The sequence below is a fragment of the Gallinula chloropus genome (genome assembly GCF_964237585.1).
Source record: "Gallinula chloropus genome assembly, chromosome: 26".
NCBI lineage: Eukaryota > Metazoa > Chordata > Aves > Gruiformes > Rallidae > Gallinula > Gallinula chloropus.
Window position 1 is genome coordinate 2,558,901 of NC_140111.1, and position 13,260 is coordinate 2,572,160.

Consider the following 13,260-nt stretch of genomic DNA (forward strand, 5'->3'; position numbering starts at 1 on the left):
GCCACACCGGGTCTCCTCCGCGCTGCTCTGCTACTACTCAGTGAGCACAGCCATTCCCCCTCCTCCCTACCAGCTGCCTCTTGTCCCCATCCAACCCCACGCACAGGACAGCTCTTAACTTCATAATCAATGGTTCTCAATTAAAGAATGAGCCCCAACACTGCGAGGATCCAGAGCCTCAGCCCCCCCTCTTGCCCCCACGTGAAGCCCCCGAGGCTCTCGCTGTGTTGTAGCGCTACTCGGTCTTTACCCTGAGTCTCTTGATCCCCGCCCGCGTGATCTGCTGGCAGTCGTACAGTTCTATCCTCTCCAAGCTGTGGCAGCTCTTCAGGTGCTCCAGGGAGGCGTCTGTGATCAGGGGGCAGTTGTCCAGCTCGATCACCTCCAAGCGATCGTGGGCGCAGGCGCCGTTCCCCAGGTGACGGATCCCATCGTCCGTGATCAGCTCACAGTGGGACAGACTCTGCACCCAAACACAAGCAGCCCTGAGCGGCCTCAGCCAGCGGCAAAACGAAGCCAACACCCTGGGGGGGGGATGCAGGAGTGACCCGGGCTTGATTCCCACAGATTCGGACCGAGAGGAACGTGGCTTTAGAGCCAGGAAGCTTTACGGGCACCAGTTGCCCAGCTCACGGTACTGGGGAGAAGGGCTGCAGCCCCCCTCTCCCACAGAAGGGCAGGCGGACGGACAGACAGCCCGGTTTGAGGATGGACGGACAGACAGGCAGCCCGGTTTGAGGACAGACAGACAGCCCGGTTTGAGGATGGACAAGCAGCCAGCCCAGTTTGAGGATGGACAGCCCCAGCCCAGTTTGAGGCCAGCCAGCCAGCCCAGATTGAGGACAGACAGGCATCCCAGATTGAGAATGGACAGACAGGCAGCCTGGTTTGAGGACGGACAGACAGACAGCCCGGTTTGAGGATGGACAGACAGACAGGCACCCCGGTTTGAGGATGGACGGACAGACAGGCAGCCTGGTTTGAGGATGGACAGACAGACAGGCACCCCGGTTTGAGGATGGACGGACAGACAGGCAGCCCGGTTTAAGGATGGACAGACAGGCAGCCCAGTTTGAGGATGGACAGACAGGCAGCCCGGTTTGAGGATGGACAGACAGACAGGCAGCCCGGTTTGAGGACGGACGGACAGACAGGCAGCTTGGTTTGAGGATGGACAGACAGGCAGCCCGGTTTGAGGACGGACGGACAGACAGGCAGCCTGATTTGAGGATGGACAGACAGACAGGCAGCCCGGTTTGAGGACAGACAGACAGGCAGCCTGGTTTGAGGATGGACAGACAGGCAGCCCGGTTTGAGGACGGACAGCCAGGCAGCCTGGTTTGAGGACGGACAGACAGACAGGCAGCCTGGTTTGAGGATGGACAGACAGGCAGCCTGGTTTGAGGATGGACAGACAGGCAGCCCGGTTTGAGGACGGACAGCCAGGCAGCCTGGTTTGAGGACAGGCTCTGCTGAGGACAGCCAGAGCCTGGTACAGCATCCAGTGTCCTCCAACCCCCTTTCAGGCAGCCCTGGGTGCCCGGCGCACGATCAGTGCTGGCAGCAGGGGGGGGACAATAGGTTCTTTGGGGTCAAGTTTCTGGCCCAGATCTGCCCAGTTCCTGTGAAGTGAAGGAGACAAATCCCCGCGGGCGGCACCTCGGAACCCCTTTGTTTATGGGAAGAAAGGGCTGGAAACCTCACTCCTCCTACTCACCAGAACCTGAAGGCGTGGACAGTGTATGGAGAGCTGGATTAGCGTGCTGTCTGTTATCTGGAAGAAAGAATAAGCCCTTCTCATGCTGGGTGCTTTGCACAAGGACTTTTTCACACCCCCCCCCTCCAATGGAAGAAAACCTGCCAACTCTGGCCTGACACAGGGCAGTGTGTCCACAGCCCCTCTGGGACCCATCTCCTGTGGGGCTGAGAGCATCGGGTGTCTGGATTCTTCCATGTCCTTCCAGAAATCAACTGACGCCCTTAAAGGACCCTTATGGCAGAGCTCTGAGTGGTCTTCTGAACTTTAAGCAGGATAAGCTCACAATTAAGAGGAGTAAGAGGGGAGATGGAGAGGAGCTGGGGGGCAGAAATCCCTCCTGGGGAGGGTGGGGAGGCCCTGGCACAGGGTGCCCAGAGAAGCTGGGGCTGCCCCTGGATCCCTGTCAGGGTTCAAGGCTGGGTTGGATGGGGCTTGGAACACCCTGGGATGATGGTGGGTGTCCCTGCCCATGACAGAGTGGCACTGGGGGGGCACAGAGGGCCCTTCCCATCCAAACTGGTCTGGGGTTTGATGAAGCCAGCAGACCTCTTCAAGACCACGATGTCTCAAAGCAGGGGAGGGTGTTCAAATCCCCTTCCAAGTGCCAAATTGTTCCTCTTTCTTCTCAGGGAAGAAAGGACCCGACCCCACAGCTCATCACTCAACAGTGTTCAGCAGGGACCTGCCTGGGCTTTGTTCAGTGCAGTCACTCCAAGGACACAGCCCAGATTTTCTGCTTCCCTTTTGGGTTAACTTTACATCAGTTCCTGTCTGGACTACTGTCATTTCCTGCTGGGATCTCCTGCATCCCTGCCCTGTAAACACCAGGAAGTACGGAACACCAGGGTTATGCTGTTCTCAGGGCACGGAGTAAACTCCTGTTACCCCCCACTGTCTGTATCTGAATCGATTTCAGACCCATCCTTTGGGTTAGGAGATTTTAATGAGTGAATTCAACTGTTTTCCCCCATAAACTTGCCTTGAAATGGCTACTGGCTTACACAGGGACCCTACAGACCAGCATGTGTCACATATGGACTGGACAGGAGACTCGTCACACCCAATCCCAGTGCCTCTGTGGAAGGGTGACAGGAGCTCCATGGGTTTATTTCCAGTTGCTGCCTCATCCTCTATAAAATCATCGCTGTTCTCAGTACCCAGTGGGTTTTTTTCCCCCAAAAGAGAGGTAAGTTCCCTTATTTCTGGCAACACCCATGGCACAAACTTTCCCTTCGGTGCTGAGATCTCACCCTGGTGACTTTATCTTGTGCCCAGGGTCACACCTATTGCATGACCATCAGGACACACTAATTAGAGCTGCTTTTTGCTACTCACAGTACCATTTTCACCGTGTTCCAGACTGCTGGGCCCATGCTAAACCCCCCTCCAAACCCCAACCCAACCCAGAGGGACCCCTCTTACCTGGACACACTCTTCCAGGTCCATTTTTTCTAGCTCGTGGCAGTTCTAGGAACACAGACAAGATTGAATACACAAGCTAAGTACAAAGTTCAGGCAGTAAATATCAACACAAGGACAGTAACAGTCCTTTAAAAAGCCACAAAAGGTCTTTCTGCCACAAAACATCATGGCTGAAAGGTTCCTGCTTCTTTACAAACAGCACCAGATGCACTAAAGGAACCTGAGCAGTTTCACTCATTGAAAGGCACCGAGAGGTATTTTACTCATAGAGAGTAAATTTAGGGTCAGTTGTTGAAAACACAGATTAATCTAGGAAAAAAACAACAGTAAAGTTTATAACTCTCAAGTTTTTAACATCACAGGCAGTTTGGCTGCACGTCCTCCCAGATGTGTGAGTCAGGATGATGCCAAAGATACAGCCAGCCTGGTTTTTGTAACTCAGCTTCCTCGAACACCGAGATGGAAAGCATTGCAGAGAGAGGATGGGACTGTTTTGGTCCCAGCTATGAGGAAAAGAGAGCAAAGAGAGTTGATGGGAAAGCAGAAAGGAGCACTTACCCTGGCTAGAGTGGTGAAGCCCACATCTGTTAGCTGAGAACACCTTGCAACTTCTAATATTCTGCACAGAGAGAATGTGTATCAGCCGTGGTGGAGCCAGTTTTGGAGTCAGTTTGCTTTTCAGAGTGTTTCATTAACAGCTTCCAGCAACCCAGAAAAGTTTGACCCGGTTTTAGGCTGTGCTGTGTGAGGGGATGATGTGCACAGAGCACCCACCCTCTACCCCTGAGCATAGGAGTCAGGATAAAAGGGAACTCCAAGGGTCATCCCGTCCCACTATGGGGCAGGGAGGGCTCATCCCACAAATGCTGGGCTAAGGTGCTCTTAAACATCTTCATTGCTGGACACTCCACAACCTCCCCAAGTGATCTCCTCTGGTTTCCACCCAAAATACAGATCTTATGGTGAAAAAGGGTGTAATACACAGCATCCCAGAAGGTGGGCATGGAAGAATAAATACTAAATGCCACTAGAGAAGAGTCTGAAGTCTTCTAAAGAGGTGAACTGCTTGCTCCTGTGACACCAGATGAACTCTTGGCCAGTCACCACAGCCCTACAGAGGTTTAACTTCACAGAGTTAAGGTGTTTATCTACCTTCACTGACAAGAAACCACCTTGCTTGAATGGTGTTATGGATTTTACTGCACAGTGTTTAATCCTTTGAAGCTGAACATAAACTTGGAACCAAAATCCCAGTTCACCTTCCTCTCTAGGAACTGGTTTCCAGATACTGGATGTACAGAGTATGCTCTGCTTCATACCTGGGATTCTTTAAATGAGCTTATCACAGAAATAGTTATGCCAGATAATAAACCATCTCCTCTTTCTGCACCAGGCCATTTCTTGAGGCACAGCAAAGTCTTCCTGAAGGAACTTGTGCTAACTAAACCCCCCAAACCCAATACTAATAATAACAATAATAACAATAATAATGATAATGATGATGATGGTGGTGGTGGCAGGGCCCCACAGAGATGTCGCTGGGAGCCCCTGTGCCAAGCAGAGTGAGAGCACAAACTCCCCCTGCCACTAAACCCTCCTGAAAACCCTGCTACAACCACGTGGAGGGAGGGAACAACGCTGCTTAAATGGTGTTTTCAGTTCTCAATGCTGAAGGAACCCAACCTCAACTGTGAGAGAACACAAGCAGATCCACGGTGGGGCAAAGGGAGATGGTTACTCCTGGCAGTGCACAGCATGGAGCTCTTTTACCACTGGGTTACTCACCCAAGTTTAGAAAGCAGGAGATTGGGTAAAACAACAACACCCCCCCAGCAAATGCCTGGAAAAAGCTCAGTGATTAAAAAAATGCACTTCCAGAAGGATCTCCAGAGCTTGAAATGACTCAAATATCACACAGCCACATCTCCAGGGTGCAAGAGGTCGGTGGGACTTACCTAAGCCGCGGGCAGTTCTGCCCCAGGGCGTTCAGGATGGCATCTGTGATGTTGGAGCAGCCCGAAGCACACAAGGACTGTAACTTGTGGCACCCTCTGCATATTGTGATGAGGCCATCATCTGTTATTTGCTACAAGGCAGAACAAGAACACCATCAGAAGCCAGGTGGAGGTACAAGGTGCTGTGCCTTCTCCTCCTCGGGCTTCCAACCAGGCACAGCTGAGCTGGGCAGTCAGAGGAGACTTCACTTACTAAGCAGGTCTGAAGGTTTAAAGTCACCAGCTCAGGACAATGTGCACCAATGTATTTCAGAGCTTCATCCTCAAGCTGGAAAAGAAGAATTGAGAGACCTGTTAATGCCCAAAGTGAGCCCCAAAATAAAGCTTGGAGAAGAAGAGGGCACCTCGGGTTTGGATAACTCTGGGGGAGGAGGGCAACACACCCCAGCCTCAAAACACACAGCAGGAAGGACAGGACTTGCTTCATCACCACCTCAGAACAGGGTTCTGAGACCCACGACACCAAGGGACTGATTTAAGAAAAAATCCAGGGAATTAACAAAGCCAGTAGTGAAATCAGAAGCTGTTTACAGCACTCCAGGAAAGGCCTCAGCCAGGGCCTGTCAGTACCACCATCTTTATATTGCTATGCTGGAACTTCCAAGAATCAAAGAGTCTTATTTCAATGTGAGGAGCACAAACACACCCAGGTTTTGCTTTCTGATGGTAAAAAAGCCTGCTATTCCTAACTCCCTAAGAACAGATGGCAAGTAATTGATAACAAGGATGTATTGCCATCAATATTACTCACGGCTCCATAAATTACCAAACTCAAGCTGTTTCTATGACCCCAGTTCTCAGAACAGGTGGAGATGGTTGTATCTTGAATCAAGTCACTTCTACAGCCATGTGTCTCCACCAAAACCCAGTGGTGGTGTGAGTTTAGAACACTGACTGTAGCCCTGGGGCTGGGCCTGTGTGTGGGGTCACTGCTTTCTGGGCCGAGCCGGCGTATTGCTGCTGTGCTCGGCCTAACAACCTTCTGGCACTTTCTGTGTCCAGGCACAGGAGAAATAAACACCACAGAGCTGTTATTCTAGGCACTTCAGACAAAAGTCTGAATGGTTTGGGGTGGAAAGGACCTCAGAGCCCATCCAGTCTCACCCCTACCATGAGCAGGGACACCTCTCACCAGCCCAGGCAGCTCCAGGCCCATCCAACCCGGCCAGGGATGCAGGGTGATCGCTGCCCTGCTATTTGACCAAGGTCAACACTATTAAACCAGCTCAATAAAAGCAGTTAACCTCCAACAGGCTGTGAGTAATTTCAGTAGCAGTTCTGGAAATAGAAACATCCACAACACCTCATCCCTGTACTCTGAGTTACAGTGGAAATCAGCCCCCTCCACGGAGCCGTACCTGCGTGCAGCCCTTCAGGAACAGGGCTTTGAGTCCCCCACAGCCTCTCACCAGGGCCTGGATGCCATCCTTGGTCACTTGGTCACACCAGGAGATATTCAGCTGTTCCAGCAGTGGGCAGCCCTCGCTTCAGAGGTGAAAGGAAAAGCAAGTGGAAACTCGGTTTTGTTTTGGAAATAAATCCTGCTCTGAGGCGGCATCTCATCCCACCCCATTTCTGGGACCCCCACACCCCACCCCACCTTCTGTTAGGAGGGTAAAAGGCCACCGGTTTATCCTGTTTTGGACACTTCCCAGCTCCTAGACAAGGAGAGATGCTCTTCAGGGGCTTTCTGGATCTGAACGCAGATCCGGACCCAGACCCAAGGGTGATGTCCCCCATGCTGCTTCTAACTGTCCAGGCAAAGCCTTCCCCCTTCAGATGCTGTCACAGGAGTAGGAGACACGTGCTACCACGTACTTCAGACAGCTGCAGCACGACTCTGACCTCATGGAATCAGAGAGGAGGATGAAGACCCTCCAGGGAAGGGAAGAACAGACCCCAAGTATTTTAGTGTAGCTAAAAGAATAATTTAATCCATCATTTGCTCTCTCAAATCTCTTTTCTTCCAGTGTCTAGATTCACCCTCCAGTATTTCTTCCCCATGACAGAGCTTTCCTGTGCTTTCTTTTATTCCACTGGTGTATCACTTGGATATTTTATTATTTTTTAGTAGCTTGGCCTCTGTTGTTACCTTTAGTGGGTTTTTTTTGCCTCCTTTTCTCTGTCCCAATATCTTCCCACCAATGTCTGTCTGTCCCTTCCTTTTCTAGATTACTTGGCAATTCCATTTAGCAGATTTAAGCAGTTCTATGTCTCCTAAGCAGTTTGAAAAGACAAATAGTCACATGCTGGTGTCACCTCCAAGCTGTGCAAACACTTGCTCAGTACACAGGGCTACGCTTACAATGAGGTTGACTGTCAGTAAAGGAGCATTTCAGAGAGGCAGAGGAAAGCTTTTATCCCTCCCCAGATCCCTCCTCCATGACTAAACGAGCATCACTCTTTTCTTACAGCTCATGAGCATCGGGGTGGATACAAACAAGGCCAAGGGCAGCTCTGACCAAGTCTGAGTCCTCCTCCGCCTCAGCAAACCAGGAGGCAACAGGCTGAGCTCTTTTGGAGAACATCTGAGTTCTCAGTTACACCTCAGCCTACATCAGTCTCCTCTGTGGCTCACGAGATGCTCAGGGCAACGGTGGGTGACACTGGAATCAATGGGCAAACGTCCACGTGGTTGATTCCTACCTCAGTGCTTTCAGGGAGAGGTTGGTTATGGAAGTGCAGGAAGCCAGATCAAGGTGCCTGAGCTTAGAGCAGAACTTGCTGAGGCTGGTACACGTACTGGAAGAGAGCACAGGAGACACACTCATGCGACAGGCTCATCCCACGGCGGGGACATTTCATATGACAGGCGTTACATCATCTACCTATAAGCCTGGTTTCCCCTTAAAATCCCCAAAGGATGGAGAATACATTGTGGCACACACGGGAAGGGGGATGAGGGGAAACCAGAACAGAACTCTACTCACGCATCCGTGATCTTGGTGCAGCCGTTGAGGTTCAAGACTTCGATGTTTCTGCAGTTCTGTGCAAAGGTCCTGGGTTAAAGCAAAGGGAAACGATGTGTTTTGGGGTGTTTGACAGCACTTGTTTTAACTGTAGCACCCCAGAGACGTTTTGGAAGAGTCTCTCAAAGTGAGTAAGTAAATAAATAAAGCAAATCATTTATGTTGCCCCGGATTTTGCCCTGGGATTTCCCAGCCTAAAGGCAGCAGCCCACAAGTCACCGCTGATTAGCACTTCACCTGGCGTGAATTTTAGTGGGAACTGAGGAAAATCCTGACAGTGTGAAGTTAAAAATGAGAAATGATTCCAATACCCCCTGGTTGGAGAAACAGAATTGCTCTTCCCACCCCATCCCAGAGCAGCAGGAAGCCCCAGCGCTACCTTAACGCGTTGTCTCCCACTCCCTGGCAGCCGCGCAGGCTCAGCTTCCGCAGGAAACCCCCGCATCTCTTCGAGATGTTCTCAACCACCCGGCCCTGTCAAGGGACAGAAACAGTCAGGTTACAGCCCCAGAGTCACCCAGACCTTCAAGAAGAGGAATTAAATGCTTTGCAGACTGAGGACAGTCTGTTACTCTAGGTAAAACAGCGCTAGGAGAACAGCAACGCCACGATAATAACCTAAGGCAGGGGGAGAGGGGGAATCATTCAGCTTCTGAAGATGGAGAGACAAGGAACAATTAGTCTGAAGCTGCTAATGACTGAGGAACCTCCTCCAGCCAGGAGCTCCTGGACACCGATACCGCCTTCCCAAGAAGGACAGAAGCAATGCCAACAGATAAGGATGATCCCTGCACTAGAAATGGACAGGATGAGGTTCCTATTCCAAAGAGAGAGGAGGTGGAACCAGGCCAGGGGCTTTATTCTCCCAGAAAAAGGCATTCAAACCTTTCTGTCCAAGAGATCTAGAAAAACACCCACCCTTTGAATTTCAAATTTCACTGGAAGCCTCCAAAGGCCCTGCTACCAGCTCACACCCACCCAGCTATTTCTCACTGTGAATGAAGTGCAAAAACATCTCAGAAAAATACTTGTATCTGTGTCCAGAAGTTCAAACCCTTCCCTTCTGCTCTGGTCTACGTGGCTGTTCAGCACAGAACAGGAGCATCCCTCTGCTCTCCAAGTACTAGTTGGCATTTAAGACTCTGGAACGATGGAGAGATTTTTCTATGATCTTTTTTGGGTTAAAAAAAAATTAATTAAACAATAAAATCAAGCATCAGGCTCAGTACAGGGGAATGCCACGGCCAAAAAAAGGGACCCCAGCACCCTCTGCTGCTGTCTGGCCACTTGCTCCTGGGGAGCAGCTCCGCAGTGAAGGCTGACAGAGGGCTGGAGAGTCTGAAACAGCCTGTCTGAATGTGCAATTCTTCCAGCAAGCCTACAAACTCCTGTGTTTGAATTACAGGATTCCAACACCTTTACCTAGAGAGTTTACACCTAGCAAACACCTCGTCCATCACAAAGCCCAGCAGTTCTGTTAGGTCAGGTACAACCCATTCAAGTGCTTTGTTTTAGCTGGGTGAGCCTGTGCTTATGCAGGAACACGTGCTGGGTGTATGGAGTGGTTGGAGAACAAAGGGATGATAAACCTGTGCAAAACCCACTGAGGAGTGAGAAGAGCCCAGTCTGCATTCCCAGCACTCCCTCCTGCACACAGCTCTGGCAGCAGCACGGCTGGGCAGCTCGGGCCACCTTCCCTCCAGAGACCGGGCTCGGCCTCTATGCAAGTAAATAATTACACAGGTCCAGAGCCTCCAGGGCACGTTAAGAGCTACAGTATTGATCACCATGGACAAAAACCACACTGCTGGCTTGCTGTGAGGAGAGTCCAGCTGCTCAGAAGTCATCAGGTACCACAGCCCTGCCCCTTATCCAGCTTCGGTACCCAGCTGGCACAGACCAGGGTAACTCCTCCCTCCACAAATAACCTCCACACTTCCCACAGGGCCTGGGACTTTGCTCAGCCTCTGATTTATACTTCTGTTTAAAATATCACGTACCCTATCTCCCTCCAACTCCTTTAACAAGGATACAACATCCTCCTAAGAAGCTTCAGTGGGGTTTTTTTCCTCATCCCTTTTCCCGATTAACCTGAGTTTAAGACCAGCACGACCACAGCATCCTCTCCTAGTGAAGCAGCTGCCCACTATTCTACTTCTTCCTGTTTTCAGGGCACACACAAATACCTTCCTTCTATTGCTACCTGGATGCCTTCACACAGACACATAAATCTGTCCATTTTCAAAAGCTGAATGGATTGCCAAGCCTTTAAAGAGTCCCTGAAGCTAAGAAGAACTGAAATTAATGATTTCTATCTCCAGGGAAGGCAGAGAGGGTAACATTGGGAGTATTAATCCATTCTAGGCTGTAATTACATTTTAACAAGAGAAAAATGGGTTTGTATGTCACTTAATTATACCTCAATATCCCTCTGGAAATCAAACAGGTCAATTCGCTGCCAGTTACTGCCATCCAGGGCCAGAACATTCCATGCCTTTATCAGGGAAAAAACGTAAAGGTGTTGTTAATATGAAACAAACCCCCCCATCAGTGGGGACCTCGTTACAGCTCCATCCCTCTAGAGACAACATTCTGCCTCAGATGTAAAATAACACGAATTACAGCCAACAAGGAGAAACTGTGCAGTTACCAGAGTCGCTGCTCAGAGAGGCCCCTCGCCTACGCGGCACGCTCATCGCCAGCCCCCAAAACAGGGAAGGAAGCACGTGGTGCCCCGGCCACTTCTGCTCCTGGGGGGGAGTGTGGATGCTGAGCCTGGGGCAGGAGGCAGCGCTGCAGCGTGGGCATCAGCTCCTGGCTGGGATAAATTCCCTCCGCAGCATCGCCGGCTCAAGCAGCGCCTTTGGAGGATGCTCGCAGGACCGAGAGGAAGATGAAGGGCAGCAGGACACGGGGGAGTCCGGGAGGAGACCCTGCCCCAAGGGTCTGCACTGCCAAGGGAAGTGAAGCTGCTGGGAGGACGGGGAGGACTCGGTGGTGCTGGGATGCGGGACTGTGCGGCGAGGTCCCACACGCAGTGGGTGATGCTGGCACCTTCCACGCCTTCTCTCTTGCCTCCAGTGGGATGAAGGGTTCAAGGCAGCTCCACAGCTTGGTGTGTGGGGTGCCACATCCCACAGATGGGGAGATGCAGAGCTTCACTAGCTGTCCAGCTAATGCTTCCAGCTCTTACCTGAGAACCAGCACCGCTGCCGGAGCCACAGCACTCGCTACCTCTGACTTAAGGGTTTGCTTTGGGTTGGCTTTGGGCTTTTTTTAAACAAACCAACCAAATCTGGTGTGGTTCATGCTACAAATGAGAACCAGGAACTGGAAGTTAGTCATTCTGCCCTTAGCAAATCAAACAGGTTGTCACTGCAGCACTGTGCCTCGAGTTTTAATTAAGGAATCAAAGTAATCAACAAGATCTCATCATCAACATGAGCCCATCGTTAGGAAAGAGTAAGTAGGGATGTTTTTACACCACACCTATTACATGCACTACTCTGCAGGGTGAGGGGCTGGAACAGGCTGCCCAGAGAGGGGGTGGATGCCCCATCCCTGGGGGTGTCCAAGGCCAAGTTGGATGGGGCTCTGGGCAACCTTGTGTAGCTCCAGGCCTGGAGGTTGGCGTCCCTGCCTGTGGCAGGGGGGTTGGAGCTCTGTGATCCTTGGGGTCCCTTCCAACCCAGCCCAGTCTGGGATTCTCTGATTCCTCTGTGTGTCTTACTAGGCACTGGCAGGAAAACCTATCCAACAGACCAGTGGCTCTACACAGCTGAAGGAATTTTCTCACATGACTAATCCAAGCTGGAGTTCCTTAGGCGAAGCCACCAAAACTAGGAGCTCCTTAAAGAACCCCAACCCTCACAAAACAGACACTCATTTCTTTCTTCCAGGCTTTCTTAACTAATCCAAGTAGGAGAGTAAACTTTCAGTGACTGGGCAGCGTCTTTGTGGATGAAAATGTCTGTTTCTCCACCAAAACCCTCAAGATGCCATTTCAGACCCATCTAAGTTTGGTACTTCCAGCAGTGGAGCCCCCCCAGCACAAACCCAGGCTGGCTGGAGAGCTCCTGGGCAAAGAGCTGGTCACCTCCCCCCTGTAACCTGCTCCAGTTCAAGCTTTGAGTCCCCTGTCACTGGTGCCAGCAGAAGTTTCTGGTGTCACAGTGTTAATACTGGTGACTGAATAACAATAGTTGAGTTGCACAAAGCTCCCTGGTACAAATCCTCCCGGTTTGACATGCTAGGGAAGGCTGGGGCAAGAGGATTGCCACCCAAATCCCATCAACCCTTAAAATCCACCAGCAAGGAGGAAAGGGTCTTACCCTGGACACTTGAGCACAGCGACACAGAGTGACCACATCCAGGAAGGAGAAAATCCTGCAAGGGAAACACAAGAGCCCTTGTTAGTTCTCTGCAGGTGAAACAGGGTGAGCGGGGGCAACAGGGGCAGGGGGAGGCCTGGGGACACCCAAACTTCTCTGTCAGTCAGCTGAGCTGTGAAGAGAGGTGCAGCTGTAGCAGTGAACAAAGGAAAGCAAACCACAGGGGCTGAGCCGCTGTGAAACAGCAACCTCACACCTTGGAGCATTCACTGGCTGCAAAACCAAGCACTTCTTGACCAAAAAAGGCTCTTCCAGGTACCCTGAGGCTCTTCCGCCCAGCGTGGGGTTCAGTCGGGACACAAGACCCATGTGGGGCTGTACTGGGTCCTGCTGGACACAAGAGCATCGCTGTGCACAGCCGGAGCAACACCTTCACCGACCGGGCACCCCATAATTGACAGTTAATGGATCAAAGCGACGGGGCAGCCCGATGTCAGCCCACAGCTCCCACTGTCTTTTCCAAGAGGATCCCTCCGACTGTGTCTGGGAGTTTGGGGTTAAGCTGATGTGGTCACTCCGTGGTGGAACGTGGTTCCTCTGCCAGGGCACACCCAGTGCTCAGGCCAACACCCCAAAGCTGCTGTCCTAGTTAGTGTCTCATTCCTTTATCCCAGTAACTCTCCGCAGCGCCGTGCTGGGCCAGGACACCCCTGCCTGTCCCTGGGGCACACACACCCCCTGTTCTGTGACCACAGGGGTGGCTG

The 13,260-nt window shown here is 51.6% G+C and overlaps 1 protein-coding gene across 1 annotated transcript in view; it reads right to left on the minus strand.

The window, feature by feature from the left end:
• The window catches only part of FBXL20 (F-box and leucine rich repeat protein 20), a gene marked incomplete at its 5' end in the record, with an annotated part of 36,691 nt that overhangs the window by 1,757 nt on the left and 21,674 nt on the right, over positions 1 to 13,260 (minus strand). The window contains 12 exons of the mRNA XM_084275363.1: positions 251 to 463; positions 1,718 to 1,774; positions 3,182 to 3,226; positions 3,740 to 3,800; positions 5,137 to 5,267; positions 5,390 to 5,464; positions 6,555 to 6,681; positions 7,843 to 7,938; positions 8,127 to 8,195; positions 8,545 to 8,639; positions 10,585 to 10,659; positions 12,497 to 12,551. Of these exons, the coding sequence (XP_084131489.1) occupies positions 251 to 463; positions 1,718 to 1,774; positions 3,182 to 3,226; positions 3,740 to 3,800; positions 5,137 to 5,267; positions 5,390 to 5,464; positions 6,555 to 6,681; positions 7,843 to 7,938; positions 8,127 to 8,195; positions 8,545 to 8,639; positions 10,585 to 10,659; positions 12,497 to 12,551 (1,099 nt within the window). The remainder of the gene's footprint in view (positions 1 to 250; positions 464 to 1,717; positions 1,775 to 3,181; positions 3,227 to 3,739; positions 3,801 to 5,136; positions 5,268 to 5,389; positions 5,465 to 6,554; positions 6,682 to 7,842; positions 7,939 to 8,126; positions 8,196 to 8,544; positions 8,640 to 10,584; positions 10,660 to 12,496; positions 12,552 to 13,260) is intronic.